The sequence below is a fragment of the Panthera uncia genome (genome assembly GCF_023721935.1).
Source record: "Panthera uncia isolate 11264 chromosome B2 unlocalized genomic scaffold, Puncia_PCG_1.0 HiC_scaffold_25, whole genome shotgun sequence".
Classification (NCBI taxonomy): Eukaryota; Metazoa; Chordata; class Mammalia; order Carnivora; family Felidae; genus Panthera; species Panthera uncia.
Genome location: NW_026057581.1, coordinates 23,850,917 through 23,872,223, shown reverse-complemented (window position 1 = coordinate 23,872,223; position 21,307 = coordinate 23,850,917). Strand labels below are relative to the sequence as shown.

The 21,307-nt window shown below is 43.2% G+C and overlaps 1 protein-coding gene and 1 pseudogene across 2 annotated transcripts in view; one reads left to right on the top strand and one right to left on the bottom strand.

Moving 5' to 3' along the window:
- TUBB2A (tubulin beta 2A class IIa) overlaps positions 1-21,307 on the bottom strand; it is a 55,517-nt gene that overhangs the window by 15,128 nt on the left and 19,082 nt on the right. The window contains exons 2-3 of one of the 2 annotated variants that reach the window (XM_049655103.1): positions 741-849; positions 275-385 (exon numbers count right to left, since the gene is read on the bottom strand). In XM_049655103.1, coding sequence (XP_049511060.1) covers positions 275-385; positions 741-849 — 220 coding nt within the window. The remainder of the gene's footprint in view (positions 1-274; positions 386-740; positions 850-21,307) is intronic. The other variant, XM_049655104.1, reaches the window with a different exon arrangement.
- LOC125908469 (programmed cell death protein 2-like) lies at positions 1,483-21,205 on the top strand (annotated as a pseudogene).

Here is a 21,307-nt window from a genome sequence, read left to right as displayed (position 1 = left end):
ACCGGCAGCCTGTTAACCTTCCCGTTGGAAGGTTCATCACTGTTCAGTATTCTTTACTGCCACGGGCTGCTCTGTAGTAGGAGCACCATAGAAGCCCTCTGCAGGCTGACAGCTCTTTGAGCTGCTCAGAGAGGGGCCAGAGAAGTGGCCAGGACCCAAGGCTGTCCATGGACACACAATCTCCACCTTAGCATTCAGCACCAAGAACGATGATTTCCACAGTGTTGAGAAAGGAGACTCACTGAGCCATTTGCCATGGATCAGGACTACATACCGAACACGAAGTTGTCTGGCCTGAAGATCTGGCCAAATGGTCCAGACCTGACCGAGTCCATGGTGCCTGGCTCCAGATCCACCAGGATGGCCCGAGGTACGTATTTGTTACCTGTGGGGAACAGAGCCAGACTTAGACCTGCAGTGGGCAAGGGAATCACAGGCAAGACTGTGCTCTATGTGCCTTTCACGGCAGAATCATTAGAGAAAATTCTAGCATCTGAGGCAAAAGTGAGCAGAGGTGCTTTTCTGCTTTAAAAGAGATGATGGCATGCTTAGTCATGGCAAACATGCAGGAGTCGTAAGGAACTATAAAGTGTATTTTTGCCAGTTGACATTTAAAATGAATGCAAGAAGCATGTCTTTGGCATTTGTATGTTCCTAGCACATTCCGTCTGCCACGGTATGCAAAGCAAGGTTGACTGGGCAAAAAAACAAAACCAAACAAAAAACACTGAAATAATCACCAGCAGCTTCGTTGTAGTACACATTGATTCTCTCCAGCTGCAAGTCACTGTCTCCATGGTAACTGCCAGTGGGGTCGATCCCATGCTCATCACTGATGACCTCCCAAAACTGGGGAGAAAAAAAAAAAACCACATGATGGCCTAGCATCCTAAACATCAAGAAGGATGGCCCTTTTCTCCCTGTCATGTCCTTGGAACAGTGGCCATTGTGGTCAGACAGTGGAGGAGTCCTATAGCCGCAAGCCCCTGTACCTCCAGCAGCTGCTGCAGAGGGGCTTGGAAATCTGCAGAGCATCGGCCATATTATGGCGACAGACTGCAAAGCTGGGAAGGGCACTGAACCAGGAGGGTGAGCCCAGCAGATCCCCTTCTAGGGAAAGCTATGGATGCTGGGAAGGCCATCACCCCCAGGCAGGGCTGAATGTCACAGCATCCCAGCTGATGGACGGGTCCTGCCAGCCAGGACCAAGGACCTCTTGGACCCCGCCCTGAGAGACTGCCTCCAGGGATCAATGTCTCCTGGCGCAAACCCCACCCAGCCTTCCAGGCAGCACAGTTTTCTACCACTGACATCCTGTGGCCTGTCGCCCCTGCCCCCAGCAGGGGATGGTTGGGGAAGGGCAGGCAGGAGGAATCTGGGAGCCCGACTGGGGACAGTGGCCAGAGCAGGGCACTCTGAGGGCACAGGCTCCATTGTGAATTTGCAGCAGGAAAAGGGGCGGGGAAGGTTGGGGTGGGCAATATGGCGGTTCTGAAAGAGACCACGTCCTTGTCCAGGCGCCCGCCCACACCCTTGCACCACGCTGGCTCCTGCCTCGCCCACTGCGGTGGGAAGTCCCTGCCCCAGGACGGTCACCTGCCGCCTTCCAGACAGGAAGTCAGACTCTGACATTATGTATCATCATGTCCAGATGGTGCTCACATTAGGGAAATTATCTAACATTCTGATCTCAGAAAGTTGCAAGCATCCAATGCCCATCAGAACAGACTTGTCTTTTATAGGGGGGAGGTGGGCAGGATCAGCAGGGACTATGTAGGTGAGGAGGGAAGATGGTGGGGCTGCAGGTGTAAAATCAGGTTGTGCAGTGGGGAATATTTTTCTCCAAAGTCAGCAGATTCTCACACTGAACTGTTCGGGAGGTCGGTGTTCACCGGTGTGCTTGTTTAAACTTGGGGCAAGCCAAATTTATGGGTTGTAGGTAAGGGAAAGCCTGCATAAGTTTGGGTGAAGCAAAGTAGAGGGTAAGAAGTGGAAAATTGTGAACACTTGGTCATTTACTCCTTTTATTCATACATACAATCTGCTCTGGGGGATGGAATAACAGTCATTGTGAGGTTGGTGTTGGTTCAGTTGGTTGTCAGAGGTGGGCTGGCTTCCATGTTCTTGCTGGCTCAGAAAGACTAGTTGTTATCATCTGCTGGGCATGTCCTTAGACTGACAGGTGTCAGAGGGTCTTTGAGATCAGGGGTGTCACAGAGGTATACTTTGGAATACACTAAAAGAATAATTATTAAGGATTAATTTAGGGAGTACAACCACAATTTGAAATTTGAAGGGAGTTAGCTGAGAAGGCTCTGAGATGTTGGACTTGAAGCATACTTAATGGCAGAAGGAAGATGACAGTGGCAATTTGATGGATTTCTGGGTGTGCAGTGAATATTTCTGGTGGTGGCATAGACGTTATGGGAATACATGCCCAGTAGTACTTCTGACCACTGCCCAGGCACCCTTTTGGCAAGCCAGAATCCTGTCCAATGCCAGACAATTGTTAAGGACTATTCACTGGAGTTTCCCCTGGTTCTCTGGTGATGATGTTGGTGTCTTTGGTAAGATTGTCCATAGTTCTGGTCATTTCCTGTAGCAGAACATGGAACATGTAGGAGTTCTGGCACACTTGTCATTGGCCCACACAGCTGCAGCTCCAGGTGCAAAAATCTTCCCTGTGTGATCTGCTGTGATAGTCAAACCTTCTGAGAGTCCTTTAATCCCCTAGACTCTTGTTCTAAGGCTTCTTCATAACCTGGCAAGGAAGGAAGGTAAAGCCTCTTTGTCTGGGACTGGGATTCCACATCTAGGCTCGTAGATATAACATGCTTTTGTAAACCTTTTTGATCAATTAGTGCCTCAAGAACTGAAATCAAAATTTTATGGTGATGAAAGCAGGCAGTCTAGCTAAAGATTTGATATGGGTTAATAAGATTAGCTCAATAACAGGATCTATTCCAATTATGGGCATTCTTTTCTTCCTTCCTCCCTCCCTTCTTTCTTCCTTTTTCTTTCTTTCTTTCTTTCTTTCTTTCTTTCTTTCTTTCTCTCTTTCATTCTTCCTTTCTTTCTTTCATTCTTCATTTCTTCCTTTCTGCCATGCACCTCCCCATGGGAGACACTTGTAGAACCAAGAGGTCATATCCACCCAAAGCTTGCACCCCTCTTTTGGATCATGTCCCAAATCCCAGAATGTCTGAAATTCCTGCCCAAATTGCTCTGAGCCCACTTGTAGTACACGTATAAGTCTCTCTCCCTTTGTCTCCCTGAGGGCAGGCCATGCCTTCAGTGTGCACCCTTAGGACCAAGGGGAGACTGCATGTAAAAAGGGGATGATGGGGTTTGGATGTGTGGGCTGGGACATCCACATGCACATGAGGCACAATAAAAACTCTGAACACTGAGGCTCAGGTGAGCTTCCCTAGTGGGAAGTACCCCTTGCATATTGTTGCACATCAATGCAGTGAGAGTGACATGTCCTCATTCCATAGAAGGACAACAGAAACTCTGTGTATAGTTCTCCTCTGGACTCTTCCCTTTGTGCTCTTCTCTTGCTTAATTTTAATCTGTATCTTTTATAGACTCCCTTTAAAAACAAATCTCTAACTGTGCGTATAACAGCTTTCAGTGAATTCTGTGAGTCCTCCTAGTGAATAATCAAACCTAAGGGTAATCTTGGAGACTGTTGACCTTGCAGCTCATGTCAGAAGGAAGGATGTTTTTGGAGACTGTTCCCTCTGACTTCACAGTTGGCCCAAATGCTTCCCTGTTTGTGTCAGAAGTGGGATTCACTAGCCTGACCCTGACTCATGGAAACATTGTTCAAGAAAGAAGAATGAATGGGTGGGGGGTGGTGAGGCTTTGATTCCTGGGTAGCCACGGGGTCACCTAGGATACAGAACTGGAGCTGTGCCACAATTTGTTACTGGAGGTAAAAGTTACCAAAAGAATTTAGAAATTTGGCTCCAGCTCCTGGAGAAGTTGTCTCACTGGATGCATAAGGAAGTGCAAAGTAACAAGAAACAAGCAAATATCACTCCCTTGGTTGTTGTTATCTGTAATAACCAAAATGAAAGGTAGAGTGTTGGGATGGATCTTGATGCTGAGCCAAACTTTGGAATCAGTCTGTTCTGTCTGTCACCAAAGGAAATAGTTAAACTGAAGCCACAGATAGTTAAGATTTGCAAGATAATGGGGGGAAAAGACAAAAGGGAGAGTCTAGAAACCCATCCCAGGAAGATAGAAACCTTTAAACAGTTACTGGATAAATAAAGCAGACATAGATGGGACCAAAATAAAGGTCTTACTGCAGCAATCTCAGAAACTGGACAGACTGATAAGAGCCACTGCAGGACCCCACACTGAAAGGCCTTACACAAATCTGCTTTATTCACCCTAGTTTGAAAGAATTTCAAAAGTTGGATGGCAAAGATGAAAATGGGAAAGTCTCCCTAGAATTTCTTGAGGTGATGGTTCCACAACCTAATCAAGTTAATGATTGGCAAAAGGGCCCAAGGGTTTGTGCACATGAGTGGGTAAAATAGCTGAGGAGACTAAGAATGATGTTTCTGGGACTCCTTGACATGGGAGCCCTGTGCACCATGATGCCAAAGCTTGAAAGTAAAGTTCTGACAGTGGCTACTGTTAGATTGGGTAGAGATGAGAATGAAATAGTGGGATTCAGGTGAAAAGTTGGATGAATGTTTGAACAGACTATGAGAAGTGGTTGTGTCTCTGTTACCTGAATATATTATGGGGGTGAATATTGTGTCTAATTGAGGCATGCTTCCCCTACCTAGTATCATCATACAGAAGTCATGTAAAGCCTCCTTTCAGCCATTATTAATAAGACAGCTAAATGGGAGTCAAAAACATTGCCTGAGCCCACACAGATTGTTAATTCGACTGGGGTGCTGGTACAGACAGATTATCTGTACAATAACCCTATGTTGGGTGCAGACTGGGGCTAATGGCAAAAGCCTGTGAGTGCCACCCAGCAATGACCACTAGGATTTCCATTTGAAAATTCCAGAACATTCCCATTTGAAAGACAATTACTAGCTTGCTATTTGACATGAGTTGAAATTGTTCCTATGACTGAAAGACATAGAATAATATTGAAATACCTATAATGTCTTGGATAATGTCCTAAAAATATTATAATGGAGAGGGGAGTGCTCAGAAGGGTTCCATAATAAAAAATAAATTATTTATATAGGAAATGGTGCTAAGGGAAAACAAGGAGATATATTCCTGAGCAGGGAGCTTCTTTTTCTCTGGGTCTGACTTTGTAACCACCTGAGGCGCTGCTAGCCCCTATGTCTACTTGAGTAGACATTGACCACTCTCTATTGACCAACTCTCTATTGACCAACAAAAAGCCTCTTGGTTTATGGATAAGAATTCCAAAGTGAACAGTTCCAAGCCATTCTTATTGAAGAAAAGAAAAACAATTCAGCTCAGTGGGCTGGAATGCCTGCTATTTGCCTCTGTGTTTGGGTTTTTACTGACTCATGGTGGTGGCCAATGGCCTGGCTGTGGGGTCAGGCAGATAGACAATGGAAAGCTGGCCTATTAAAGGGATATCCATATGGGGTACAGCCTTATGAAAATCATTATGGGAATTTTTATTATTTTAAAACTTTATTATTATTTATTTATTATTTATTATGATTTTATTATAATAATTATTATAGTAATAATAATAATTATTATTAATTTTGTTGTTTAAGTAGTCTTCATGCCTAGTGTGGAGCCCAGCACAGGGCTTGAGCTCATGACCCTGAAATCAAGACCTGAGCTGAGATCAAGAGTCAGACACTTAACCAACTGAGACACCCAGGCACAAGAGGTACATTAAAGTAGGACATGTCAATGCCTATGAGAAGAACCTCTTCCTGGTATCAGGAAGTAGCTGGAATTGGCCAGTGGCAATCCTTGTGCACTCACTTGAGGTGGCCTCCTGTGTTGTCCTATAGCAATTCAGAGATGGGCTAAATTTAGACATATTCCTCCTGCACCCTATGAAGCACAAAATACCAACTGTACAGTCTGCCCACAAGAAAGAGAGAGGCTGCAGATGGCTCTGGGGCAGTCTCCAAGGGGAAGGCCATGCACATAGCTGTCAAATCGAGCTGATGCTCCTAGAGATTACAACTAGGTTCCTGCCATAGTAGACACTTGCTCTGGATTAGGTTTTGCATACCTAGTGATAGAGGTGAATGTTCAAAATACTATGAAAGGACTGAACTAGAAGATATTGTACCAAGTTGTGCCATCAAGTCACATGTCTTCAGCTCAAGGAACATAACTTTGATCCTGATAGTTTGATAGATAACTAGAACAGTCAATGATTAAGGCATGAAGGGCTGGCTTACATGCCTTCATGAGTATGTGCTCACACTCAACATAAAGAGGGCCAATGAAGTGTACCCATCAGGCAGATTTCTCCATTTTTCTATGAGATCTGGGGAATGAGGTAGGAGGGGATGCTATTACTCTACAATTCTTCCCCATATAACCTCAACTTTCTTTTTTCCTACCTAATACAGTGGTACTGGGAACAGAGCAACGACCACAGGTGCCAGTAGGAGGGATGATCCCTAAGCAAGAAACTGTCACCATAATTTTGAATCTTATGTCAGAATTACTAAGGGTCTGATGGAGTGGGTGGTGCCTTTATCTCATCTTGCAATACTGAGGTTAACAGTGAATGCAGCTACACTATCTAGAGGTCAAGAAAGTCCACTATTTCTGTACACATGTAACCCTATCTTATATGAATGAGAGGATTGAGGGAGAGGTACTTGCTAGACTAGTATTGCTGCTGGCAATCTAGACCAATACAGTAGCCAAACATAACATCCTTTCCAAAAAAGAAGGTGGAAATGCTTGGTAAAATTAAAATGGTAAATGTGGAGAAGGAGGAATGGTGAGGATAAAAGGTGAGGATAAAAGGAATGAATAAATGGTTTACACAATGAAGGAAATGCACTATTATATTGGGGCCTTGAGAGAGACTCGGACAAGAGATGGTATTGTCTCTTAGCCCAATTACACCAGATGCCTGAAAGGGTGGAGCCATACACTTTGGTGGACTACTCTTGCCTTTGGAACCTTGACACAGTCAAATGGAAGCCTACAAACCGAGTGACATGACTCAGAGAAAAATCATAAGATTCGATGATGGACTGGACTAATTGATAATGACTCAGTGGGGCTCTGGTAATGTGGCAGATCTTTTGACTCTTATTTTTCAGGTTGCTGTGCAACCTGATATGGTGATATGGTGTAACACTGGCCTTGTTGATCAGAGTTAACCACCTTAAGTAAACAGGTCTTATGGTAATACTGATATTGATAATCAAATATATTGAGAAATTGATTAAGGCCTCATCAGGATTAATAAAATGACTGGCTTGAGGAACAACTGGATTTAACTAACCATCACCTAATTTTTATGCTAAACAGTTCTGTACAAGATTATCATAAAGTACAAATAGCATACATTGAGAAGGGAAAAGAGTAATCAACCCAGTACAATAATATGAACATGTATGTCATGGCTTTATAGGGTGAGTTACTATTGCTTTGTGTAGTAAATACTATATTAATTATAGATGCCCAGACAAAGGTAATTGTTTTGCTGTAACAGAGTCTTGGCCAAAAGCTTGGGGGGTGACCTGTATAGTGAAAACGTATTCTTTTTTTTTTTTTTTTAATTTTTTTTTTTAACGTTTATTTATTTTTGAGACAGAGAGAGACACAGCATGAACGGGGGAGGGGCAGAGAGAGAGGGAGACACAGAATCGGAAGCAGGCTCCAGGGTCTGAGCCATCAGCCCAGAGCCCGACACGGGGCTCGAACTCGGAGACCGTGAGATCGTGACCTGAGCTGAAGTCGGACGCTTAACTGACTGAGCCACCCAGGCGCCCCGTGAAAACTTATTCTTATCCAAGGAGAGGTCTGGCCTTTGCTCTTGGCTCCTGGGAAGTGATTTCTAGGGCCCTGGAATGTCTAATAGGAGCGTTTTTATTTGCTTGAGGGCTTTAGCCACCAGTCTGTCAATGTGCTTTATGATAAGGGCTTTGGTACTAGTTTAGATCTCCCAGGAACTAGAGACTGAAGGTATCAGAAGGGGCTGGAGACTAAATGTTGGCCATGTGAAGAGTATGTGTCCCTGATGGCAGGAGATAAAAGCCCCAACAAAAATTCTGGACCCCACAGGCTCAGGTGAACTTCCTTGGTTGTGTGTGTTTCATACACATATCCTAGGGATTAACATTGTCCTTGATTCCATGGGGACAAGATGACTGGAATCTCTACATTTGGACCCTTTAGGACTCTTCCCCAAGTTTCTCCTGTCTTGGTTGATTTAAAAAAATATATTTTTTAATGTTTATTTATTTTTGAGAGAGAGACGGACAGAGCGTGAGTGGGGGAGGGACAGAGACAGAAGGAGACACAGAATCTGAAGCAGGCTCCAGGCTCTGAGCTGTCAGCACAGAGCCTGATAGCTTGATGCAGGGCTAGAAACCACGAACCGTGAGATCATGACCTGAGCCAAAGGCAGATGCTTAAACTGACTAGGCTGATTTTAACCTATATGCTTTCTCCATAACAAACCATAACCATGAACATAACAGCTTTCAGTGAGTTCTGTGAATCCTTCTGGCAAATTACTAAAACTGAGTGTGTTTCTGGGGGCCCCTTGAACTTGCACTTGTTGTTAGAAGTGAGGGTAGTCTCCTGTGTGAACACCTTATGTCCTCTAAAACTTCATAGTTGGCCATACTTTATTCAGGGGACTAAATAAATATTTACATTATGAATGCTCAAAACTCCAGCCTTCTACTCATCAGTTGGAATGCTGGCAGCCAGGCAGAAGAAGCAGGGTATTGGTGGGGATAATCTGAGCCATATGATCATTTTAAGAAGAAAGACGTAATAATAATGATTATATATGCTATCTTTCGCTGCATAAAGATCCACCACCAAATTTCGTGGGTTAAGACAAAATATTTACTACTAATTATAAGCTTGAGAGTTGGCTGAGTGGTTTTGTTATGGGCCAGTTCATTTAGGGCTTGATGTTCTAGGGTAGCTTCACTCACATATCTATTGGTTGGCAGGCTTGTTGGTCTAGTGAGGGACTCACTGTCATGTTTGGCAGTTGGCTTGATGTCAGCTGGAAAAACCATGTGTCTTTTGTCATCCATCAGGTTGATCCTGCTTGTTTATGTGGTGGCAAAATGGTCCCCAGTGGCAGGAGAGGGCAAGCCCCAATCCATAAGTCCTTTTCCTACCCTTCCTTGTATCACACTTTTTAATGTCCCGTTGGCAAAAGCAAATCATGTGGCCACATCCAGATTCAAGAGGTGGAGAAATAGACTCCACTTCTTGATTGGTGGAGTAGCAAAATCATATGGTAAAGGAGTATGTATCAGTCAGTTTCTCTAGAAACAGAACCAAGAAAGCCTGAAATCTGCAGGGCTGGCCCACATGCTGGAAACTCAGGCAGGGTTTCTATGTGACAGTCTGGAAGGGATTCATCTCTGGGAAACCTCAGTTTTTATTCTTAAGGACTTCAACCATTGGATGAGGCTCATCCATATTATAAAGGGTAATCTGTTAATAAAACGGTAAATTGGTTGAAATGTGAATCATGTCTACAAAATACCTTCACAGCAACATCTCGACTATTGTTTGCCTGAACAGCTGGGTTCCATAGTTCAGCTAAGTTGACACACAAAATTTCACTATCAAAGAGCAAATATTCAGCTATTGTCCAATTTGTACACTGCCACTGAGAGTTCTCCAAGCAAACAACAGGACAGATCACCCATAATTCACCTAATGAATCTTATGCTCAAAACGCTCTACCCATGGGCTCGGAGGTCCCGATTAGCTTCTTAGTGACTCTGTCTTAAAAATGAGCACACAGGGGGCCTGGGTGGCTCAGTCAGTTAAGCATACAATTCTTGATTTCAGCTCAGGTCATGATCTTGCTGTTCATGAGCTTAAGCCCCATGTTGGGCTCTGTGTTGACAATGAGGAGCCTGCTTGCGATTCTCTCTCTCTCTCTCTCTCTCTCTCTCTGCCCCTCCCCTGCTTGTGCTCTCTGTCTATGAAAAAAAAAATAATTAAACTTTTAAAAAATGAGCATACAACTAAAGATTACCAGATCTTCTATCATGAAAGACAGAGGCTCAAACAAGTAAACAAGGATTAAAAAGAAAGAAAGAAACATGGAGAAAATTACGAAGGGAAAAGAAAACGTCTTTTAAAAGTTTCATGAATCTCCTCAGAGAAGGGATGATATAGTGTATCCATGAAATAAGAATAGAACACATATAAGGTAAAATTAAAGAATTGAGAAAAATTCTTAAAAATTAGAAAATATAAGAACATAATTGAAAACTCAGTTGAGACCCTGGAAGATATAAGTCAAGCAAATCTAAAAGGGGTAGGGGTATGGAAAATAGGAGAGAATTTGCTGAAAAAAATTAGAGGGCTAGCCAGAGGCCCAACATCAGATGAATAGCAACTCCACAGAGAAGCAGCTGAAGAAAAAAAAAACTGGGGAGAAATATGATCGTATAAATATATGAAGAAAATGACAGAAGAATGTGAGTTTCCAGATATAATTCTGTATGGTAGAGTCTATCACCTCCTTACAATCTGGATACATGATCTAGTTAATTGAAAATTACTTGTCTCCCAACGGTCCCTCGGGAAACAGACTTGGAGAGATTTGTCCAAGAAGCATATTGGAGTCCCAGGGGATGCCCTGGAGATGATCCTTCAGGGATGTCCCAAACTGAGGCAAGGGGGCTAAACCTTCATGCCCTCTTCAACATGCAACATGTCCCTGAGGAAGGGACCATGCGTGTGGGTGAGGCAGCTTTCTAGCTGAAGGCACTCGAAGACAGGGGCTCAGCTAAGTTTCCACTGGTGGACCAACTTCCAGGAGCCTCGGAGTCCCGAAGGGGGAATTCATTTCCTTAATTCAATTGGAAACGTCTAGTTTTAACTCCTTTGAAGTCCTTAAGGCCCACATGGTCCGCAACCTCTAATTACACTGCGTTGCTTGGATGGTGGTCTGCCTGCCGGGAGAGGGTGCTGTGGGCGGCCTGCACCAGAAGGTGAGGAGGCCCATCCCTGACGGGGGGTGCTAACTCGGGGAGGGGCCACAGCCTGGGGTGGGAATGTGAAGTCTTTCCAATTCTAAGGAGCAGCATCAAAAGGCCCATTGTTGTTGCTTGGTCAGTACTATGGGTTTTATCGGTAATAATGCTGCCATTTCGCCATTGATATTATGTCCAACTCCTCCAGCCATCTCTCATTTGGTCTGAATTCATGCAGAGCAAAAAAAAGGGAGTGCTATTTATGAGGCTCATCAAACCCCTACTAATTGCAGCTGTATTGGCTTAAGGAGCATCTAAAACATTACGTTTTCAAACTTTCAAATTAATAAAGGCGATAAACTAGAAGTAGTTGCATTTCAAATGATCTTTCAATTTACAAAAGATTTACCACCTAACACCAAAACTAAACTTTCTTATCAAGTGTTAAGTATCATTCCAATTACAGAAACTGAATTAATGTCTCGTTTGTTACCAAAACTGTTTCTATATCAGATCTCTATCCCATTTATTCAGTGGTGCCTACTGAGTGCAACATGTTTGTGAGGTGAGTGGGAAAGAAGGGAGATCCACGCTGAGCTCCTTCTGTGTTCTAGTGTCAGTTCAGGCACTTGCACACACACACACACACACACACGCACATGCACACATGAGGTAGAGATGATCTCCTCCTGGTGCAGGATGAAACTGTTCAGAGGGGTTAAGAAAATGGCCTGGCATCGTGTCATGCCAGTAGAAAATTCAGCAGTTGCATCTCCTGCCGCCTGACAGCACATTTTCTGGAGTTTCACATCCACAGTTGCCTAGGTAACCACTACACAGCCTCCAGGACTGTCTGCATGAAAGGGAAAAAGTGGGGGGGGAGCCATCTACTCTTCCCTTCACTTCCTGCATCAACAATGCTGCAGCCCTTTGTCAGGGTGTTAATGTGGCGAAAACAGAAAGCCCAAAAGCCTGCCCATGGGATTACACTTCAATGAGATATTTCTACTCACTGAAGGACCAGATTCACTGAGAATCTTGCCTGCCAGAGCATTGAGCCTGTTTCTATTTTTATTCACTCCTAGGCTTTTTCCTTTTCTCTTGGGCTTTTTGTCCCTCCAGCAAGTTCCCCTTCCTAGTGGGCAGGAGTAGGGAGTACTCCTTATTCAAATAAGCCCGTGCCCTTGAGAAATGCTTGCATCTCTCTGCCATGGGCAAAGAGCTCTGCAGAGTCCTCCCTGTTCTCTGGACCTGCAAGTGACCAGGACAAGAGCCAGGGCTGGCAAATGTGTGTGTCACCTGACCCATTCATCCTTGCACGGAATCTTTGCTAATTGTGTTCAGTCCTGTCACGGTCTTTGCAGATGGCCACTGGGACTTGAAGAGTTTTTTTCTCCCTGCCCTGCTACAAGAGACAGGCTTAGGCTGAGAGATTAAATAAGCAAGGGGAATGAGAGTTGAAGCAGTTCACTTCACCACCGTCAACAATTTGGTCTTCATCGGTCCAAGGCATTCCTTTCACTAAGAAGATGAAACTCACCTTGCTTTTATGAGCAACTCTCTTTTGACATAAATATTAATGAAATTTAAGTCATGGGTGTTGCTGCTAAAAGCCATTTTGTTTTAGTAGTGTTGTGCTCAAGAACAAGTTGGAAATGTCTATGGCCAGTCCTATTACATATGATTAACATCTTCACTTGCCATTTGAAATATCAATGGACAGCTACTGAATGGCCACAGGTCAAGGTCAAGAGGCATCAGCCTGGCTGCAGGTCTAGCCCACAGGGATAGGGAACAGTGAGCTCAATTATAGGGGTATGGGAAGGCATCGGCATCCAGAGGTCTGTGCTGGTGGATGGAGGTGACTGACATAGGCTCTGGGCAGTCCAACATAGTCTCTGCTCCAAGTCAGACTTCTAGGTTTGGACAGGCAGGGGACAGGGCTGGGACAAGGCTCAGTGCCCAGGCAGCAAGGCCTGCAGGAAGATGGGCTGAGCCAACTCACGATCCTGGGATGTTGTGGCTGGCATTTGGATATTAGGTGACACTAATGAATTAATGATAAGTTTCTTGGTGGTAGTAATGGCCTTGTAGTTATATAAGAGAATGTTTTTGGGGTGCCTGAGTGGCTCAGTTGATTGAGCATCCGACTTAGGCCCAGGTCATGACCTCACAGTTCATGAGTTCAAACCCCGCTTTGGGCTCTGTGCTGCCTGCTTCAGATTCTGTGTCTCCCTCTCTCTCTCTGCCCCTCTCCTGCTCTCTCTCTCTCTCTCAAAAAATAAACTTTTAAAAAAATTATTTAAAAAAAAAGAGAGAACATCTTTGTCCTTAGGAGGGGTATACTGAAACTTTTAAGGGTGAATTGTTATGATGTCTATAATCTACTTTCAAATAATTCAGAAAAATATATATATAAATGTATATCTATACACAAGCAAATGCCAGAAAATGGGCAAAACATGAAAAACTGTTGAAATTAGAAGAAGGGTATACAAGAGTTGACTGTGCTATTCTTTCAACTTGGTAGTTTTAAGTGATATTTCTTAAACAAATTTTTTAAAAGTTTTTTTTAAAAGGGTTAATGATTAGTTCTAGGCCTGAAACATAAAACAATTTTTTTTTAATACCAGGTGGTACCGTTAGTTAATATTTTGCTGACTTCCTCTTTATAGATGCGGTGTAGTCCACAAAGGATAGAATAAGCTAAAACTGTTACCTTTAAATCCACCAGTTAAAAATGTGTTTCATAAAGCAGACTGGTGAGTTCTATTTTTATCTGGTGTTTTCTTGTTCTCACATTTTCAATGCTTAATTGTTTTTCTCATTCAGAAGAACGTTTTATCTGACTACCCATCCTGTGGCAGGAAGTAGAAGGGAGTGCTGTCTGGAGATTAAACCACAAAAGTGGACAGAAAGTCTTCCAGATCCCTGCCATGGTTCTGCTTTTATAGTCCTGAGGAAATAACTCGATCAACCAAAACACCCAGAGCTGCCACATATCAGTCCACTTGTTCATAATTAGTGAGATCATTTAAAAAAAAATGGGCATTCCTATTTTGATGCTTGTGCAAATATAACATGAATGCAAGGCTCAAATGGGTAAATGCATGAAAATCACATGATGGTATCTATCTCCCTTTCTAGACTGTAATATCCTTAAGAGCAGGAACAATGTCTCTTTTATTTATATTTGTACCTGCATTGCCTAGCACCATAAATATTTTTTAAAAATGTTCATTTATCATTATTTTGAGAGAGAGAGAGAGAGAGAGAGAGAGAGCTAGCATGAGCAGGGGAAGAGCAGAGAGAGAGGAAGACACAGAATCCAAAGAAGTCCCCAAGCTCTGATGTGGGACTTACACCTGTGAACCGTGAGATCATGACCTGAGCAGAAGTTGGACACTTAACCAAATGAGCCACCTAGGCACCCCTATATTTCTTGAATAAATGAGTAAATAAATAAATTAATTTAAAATGTAGAATAAAGAGAGGTGATGATATTTGAATTTCACAACAGCCAAGGACTGTGAAAATCCATAATACAATTGTTCTTATGTTTTATCATGTTTGTAGGCTAAATATACCAGACTGATAACCAATGCTTAATGACACAGCATGATAAATATGTAAAATATCTGTGTAGTTAAACAATGATTAAAGCTAATATTAAAAAAGCAAATAACTGCTATGTTAGAGAAGTGGGATTTCAGGGAATCTTCTTTATCCTGTGTACCATTTTTTTAAAAAGTTGTTTTATATATTATTTATTTTTGAGAAAGAGAGCGTGCAAGCAGGGGAGGGGCAGAGAGAGAGAGAGGGAGAATATCAAGCAGGATCTGCACTGTCCGTGCAGGGTCAGACGTGAGGCTCAAACTCACGAAACTGAGATGATGACCTGAGCCAATGTCAAGAGTTGGATGCTTAACCTACTGAGCCGCCCAGGCGCCCCCCAGTTTGTTTTTAATCAAAGTAATTTATAGATGGATATTACCCTTGCAGGCAAGCAAACCAAAGCTGTTTAATATATATAAGAAAATTGCACAACACGGAAAATTACTTGCCTGTCATGAGGAATGTAGATTCAAAGAAGTATACGATTATTTTTATTAGAATATTGCGAAAGAGAAGAGAGATTTGGGAAGTAACAAAATCCTGAATCACGCAGAGCCTAGTGCCCTGGCCTTGTTTCCAGAAGCCAGTCAACAGAGTTGAGTGCAAGGCATAGCAGGGAAGTGTATATATGAAAACAAATGGAATTTCCATGGTAAACAGCATCAACATACAAAAAGGGCAGAAAGTCAACTTGAAATGGAGCAATATGTCTTGTAAGTGGTCTATTTAGTCCTTGACAAATGGTTAAGTCTACTCACTTTGAAGATAAAAGTAGGGGCACCTGGGTGGCTCAGTCATTTGAGCATCTAACTTTTTATTTCGGCTCAGGTCATGATCTCAGGGTCATGGGATCAAGCCCCGAGTTGGGTTGTGTGCTGGGCATGGAGCCCTCTTGGAATTCTCTCTCAGTCTTCCTCGCCCTCTGCCCCATCCTCATTCTCTCTCTCTCCCTCTCTCTCAAAAAAAAAAAAAAAAAAAAAAGGTAAAAGTAGCAGCACCCATTTCTGTGCACATAGGTTTGTCTGCAGATTCTAAACTGTAACGTTAACTGCCCTGAATTCAAAAGCACTGTGGGGGATTCAAAAATAGTGCCCCCAATAACATCTGAATGATGCTTTTCCTCACTGATAATTAAGAAATAGAAATGGGGGTGTCTGGGTGGCTCAGCCAGTTAAGCATCTGACTCTTGACTTTGGCTCATGTCATGATCTCATGGTTTGTGAGTTCGAGCTCCGCATCAGGTTCTGCCCTGACAGCGCAGACCCTGCTTGGGATTCTCTCTCTTTCTCTCTCTCTCTGCCCCTCCTGCACACACACTCTCTCTCAAAATAAATAAATAAACTAAAAAAAAAAAGAAGTAAAATGATAGTGGGATATTTCTCTTCATCAGGTTGGCAAAATCTTTGAGTCTGATGATGTTCATTGTTAGGAAATATGAATTTTTAGTGCTTAAACAAAGGCATATAAAAATTTTTAAGTCCTCCTAAAATTGATCTTAATTTCTATCTCAAGAGCCCCTATTCTGTTTGGCAGAAATGACAATGCGAATGTAGTCAATGTAGATTAATACTTGTCAATTTAGGACACCCTCAGTCAACTCAGAGTTTTCACCCTCTCCTTCTGCTCCCTGAGGTTGGTTCTAAGCAGTAGGAGGCAGATGTGATGCTGGCACAGGGACCTTATCAGACAGGGGTGTCCTGTTCACTGTCCTCCTACATGCTCACACATTTTCAGACACCCGCATTCCCCTGTAGTCTGACATTCTAAAGTTCATGCTGACTTATCCTGCCTTGTCCTATTGTGATAGTTACTTTTATGTGTCATCTTGACTGGACCATAGGGTGAACAGATATTTGGCTAAACATCATTTCTGTGAGGGTGTTTCTGGATGAGATTAGCATTTAAATCAGTAGACTGAGTAGAACAGTTGCTCTTCTCAGTGTGGGCAGGTGTTATCCAATCCACTGGAGGCCTGAATTAGAACAAAGAGGTGGAAGAGGGGGGGAATTTGCTGTCTGCCAGACTGTTTGGGCCGGGACATCCACCTTCTGTTCTCCGACTTGGACTCACACTAACAGTTCTCTGGATTCTCAGGCCTATGGACTCAGCCTCGAACTACACCTGAATGTCCAGCTTTCAGAAACCAGACCACAGAACTTCTCAGTCTCCATAATCATGAGAGCCAATTTCTTATAATAAATGTCTTTATATATAAATCCTATTGGTTCTGTCTCTCTAGAGAATCCTGACTAATATGCCCCTTGTCTAGATAATGAGGACTCTTTGGTTACCTCCGTTCTTCCCAGTGAAAACGTGAAACTTTCTGAAGCTCTCTGGCAATGTTCCAGGGCACTGTGAGGCTCCCAGCGGGCTCAGGACCTCTCAGTCTGGACATGCAACTTGCTATTCCCATTCTACTGCCCGCACACCAAACTGGCGGGAAGGAATGCGGTTGGGTTTGATTTGCCATTTCCCACAATCCAAAATAGAAACTTAGCGTGCATATTTCTGGCTTGAGAAACCACCCAGGAATGTATCACCTAGGATGCTTTTGGCTGCAAGGAACAAAAGATCCAACGGAAAATGCCTTTAACAATAAGAAATGTTTGACCTCATATAACAAAAATATTACAGTAGTAGTTCTCAAAATGTGATCTAGTGACCCCTGAAGGTCCCTAAAACCCTTTCAGGGCCTTGGCATGGTGAAAAACATCCATCCCAAGTGCAGGATAGACCGATGGATTTTAATTTGTAATAAAGCAGAAGTCAACAGTTGTTTACAAAAAGTTTATTTCAAAAAAGTTTCTGTAAATAAAGTTTTATTGGAACACAACCATACTCGTGTGTTCACATATCATCAATGGCTGCTGTCAAGCTACACTGGCCAACCTCAGCAGCTGTAATGGAAACTTCAAGGCCTGCAGAGTGGAAAATATTGACTGTCTGACCCTGTACAGTAAAAATGTCCTGAGTCCTGTAACAGAGTATAAGTATTTTTGGAGATCCTTTCAGAGCCCACATTATAAATAACCTGTAAATAACTGCAACTTGTTAAGTTTTTGGTGTCTACTAAAGAAGAATATCCACAATTCTCTCAACACGAATAAAAATATTCCTGCCTTTTTTCACTACATATCTGAGTGTGGCCAGATTTGTTTGTTTGTTTGTTTGTTTTTTCAACCAAAACAACAGATAAGAGCAAAATGAATTCAAAAGAAGTTATGAAAATCCAGCTGTCTGGTATGAAGCCAGACATTAAAGGGATTTGCAAAAACAATGTAAAACAATGTCACTGGTATCCCTAAGTTATTTTTTGTTTTATAAGACATTATTTTTCATAAAAATGTTAGTTGTGGTAATATGTCATGGGTTTTAGATTCTCTAATAGATTAATTATCTACTTAAACACTTTTTTATGTTTACTTTTGAGAGAGAGAAAAAGAGAGACAGACTGTGAGCCAGGGAGGGGCAGAGAGAGAGGGAGACACAGAATCCAAGCAGGCTCCAGGCTCTGAGCTGTCAGCACAGAGCCCAATGTGGACCACGAGATCATGACCTGAGCTGAAGCCAGACACTCAACCAGCTGGGCCACCCAGGTGTCCCAATTATCTATTTAAATTAATAATAAATACATGTTTTGTGATGTTCTCAATTTCAATTAATAATATGGTAAACATTGATAGCTATAACTCACATATACAAAAGTTCGTTGGGATCTTCAATAATTATTTTTTTCTTTAATTTTTTTTAAATGTCTACTTATTAAAAAATTTTTTTTAACGTTTATTTATTTTTGAGACTCAGAGAGACACAGCATGAGCAGGGGAGGAATAGAGAGGGGGGGTACACAGAATCCAAAGCAGGCTCCAGGATCTGAGCTGTCAGCACAGAGCCCTACGTGGGGCTCAAACTCACAAACTGCGAGATCATGACCTGAGCAGAAGTAGGACGCTCACTGACTCAACCACCCAGGCACCCCTATTTACTTATTTTTGAGAGACAGAGAGTGCACAAGCAGGGGGAGGGACAGAGAGACAAAGAAGAGAAAGAGGGAGACAGAAAATCCAAAGCAGGCTCTGTCCTGCCAGCTGAGAGCTCAATGTGGGGCTCAAACTCATGAGCCGTGATGTCATGACCTGAGCCGAAGTTGGATGCTTAACCGACTGAGCCACCCGGGTATCTTCAATAATTGTTAAGACTGTAAAGGGGCCCTGAGACTAAGTGTTTGAGAATGGCTAGTTTAAAGCTAGGACAGATTCAGGGTTGGTCATCTCACTGATGTTATCACAGACCTAGGTGTTTTCTAGAACTGTTATTGTCAACATCCTGTTGGCCTTCCCCTTAGATCAGCTTCCCTCATGGGTGCTGCTGCAACCCTTTGTGGCATCACATGTCTTCAGAGGCAGAAAAGGTACTATTTATTTTTACCCATTTATTTTCTAAGAGTGGGGAAAACCTCTCTTAGAGCCAGTATACTGGTTTTGTATTTGTATTTTTTTAAAACCACATAATAACCCCCCCCCAAACCTCATTAAAAGAGTATATAGGAAGTAAATTGATTCTAGACCAATTCTTGTGCCATAAACAATGAGAGCACTGGACAGGATATAAGAAACCACTGTTTCCAGTCCTCAGAAAACACACACCTTTTGAAAAAAAGGGGAAATGAGCTGAACCCTACAATCACTTGTGCTTTCTGCCTGAAGAACTTTCTAAACCATGGTGCAGAGAGAAGGAATCCAAGCAGAGCACAGCAGTCTTGCTGAGCTGAGAAGACAGAGACAGACGTTTGGAACGCTGAGGGAGGCTGAGGTTGCAAAGCAACGCAAGGAAATAGCTCCATAAATCTGCATGACACTTTTGAAGGTTCTGGCTGAAGGCTAGCTTCTGTGATATACAGGGGAGATTCCACAAGGCCAAGCAAAGAACAGCTACCAGAGAAAAAAAGAAACTATTTAGTAATTATAGCTTGCACAGCACTGGAGACATTTGAGTTCTGACCAGCCACACCCAGGATATTCAGTAGAAATCCCAGAAAGGTCACACCTGAGGAACAGAACTTAAGTAGCACTAAAGTAAAGGCTACTCCAGATTCACCCAACAGAGCTTAGAAACAAGCCTGGGAAGGACCCTGCTGATCTGCAAGTAAGAGAACTACCTGCAAGAAGGAAGCCCAGCACTCTGTCAAAGAGGACAACAAAATCCAAATGCTCGAAAATGAAACATTTGCAATATCCTAAATTCAATCAAAAGATAGTAGACATGAAAAGAAGTATGAAAATGTGACCCATATTTCGGGGGTGCGGAGATCAAGGCAATAGAAAGAGAGCCAGAAATGACAGATTTTTTAAATGTCAGGATCAGACAAGGATTTAAAAACAGCTTTTATGAATATATTGAAGGATTTAAGTGGGAGGCGGAGCAGGGCTTGGGGAGGAGGACACGCTGGGCTGAGAGAACTGTCTGGGAGCAGTTCTGACAGAGGTGGGCGAGCAGCCCGCGGAGGGGGCGGGGCCGGGCGGGGCCCCCCCGGGGTAGCAGCCGGCCTGTGAGCTGTGCGTCGCTCATCGCTCATGGAGCGCTTTGTGCTGCAGGTGCACGTGTCCACGTGTCGCTGCCTGGCCACCGTGGGATGCCTTCCACCGAGGCTTCTTCCTCTTCTGCTACCAGAGCCACCAGGCTAAGGCGGCTGTGAGTTTTTAGGAATCAGGAAAAAGGAGTATTACTCCTATGAGCCACCTTCTGAGGATCCTCCCCACAGACAGGAGAATCCTTGTGCCTCCAGCTGGAGTCTGGAGCTCCCCTCTTCAGGGCCTGCGGCTAGCTGGGCCCCCAGACCTGCTCCAGATGTCCCAAAGCACATTACCGCTTTGGATAGTTGAGTTCCAGACTCCCACTTCCTCTTTTAAGGATTTGAAATTGTAATAGAAACAGAAGATGGCATTACACCTGAAGTCGTGAGAAAGGATGATGTTGCAGAGATCATAGGAAGCGTGGGTGAAGCGCACGAGAAAGAATTGGATTCCACAGCAAAACATGAGTCCAGGGAAGATAAAATCTTCCAGAAGTTTAAACCTACCATAGCTTTTGAATCTGGACAAGATTCTCAGAGATTGGCGGAAGTGTTGTCCTGATCTGGATTCCTGGTGAAAATATCCCCCCAGAAAAGGGTATTCCAGATTGCCCCTGTAGTGCCAAGAGAGTATTTGAATTCCAAGCCATGCCTCAGCAGCTCAGTTACCTTGAGGCAGACATACTAGGCAGAAGTGTTGACTAGGCCGCCCGGCTGGCCTCCCTGGTGCTCAAAGCTGTAGACTGGGCTCTGGATACACAGAAGAATTTGTATGAAGCAAGATGTAACAGATACACCTTATAGACATCGTTGTAAAGCCTTAAAAATGCTGCTAATCTCTCAGACCTTGCAGTTCTGTGTCTTGGACTTTATCCTAAGGAAATAATTATACCAGAGACACTAGTACAAAAATGTTATTTTAGGCATTGCTTACAATGTCCAAGAAAAATGTCCAGTGACAGGGAATTAAATAAATTTTGGTACATCC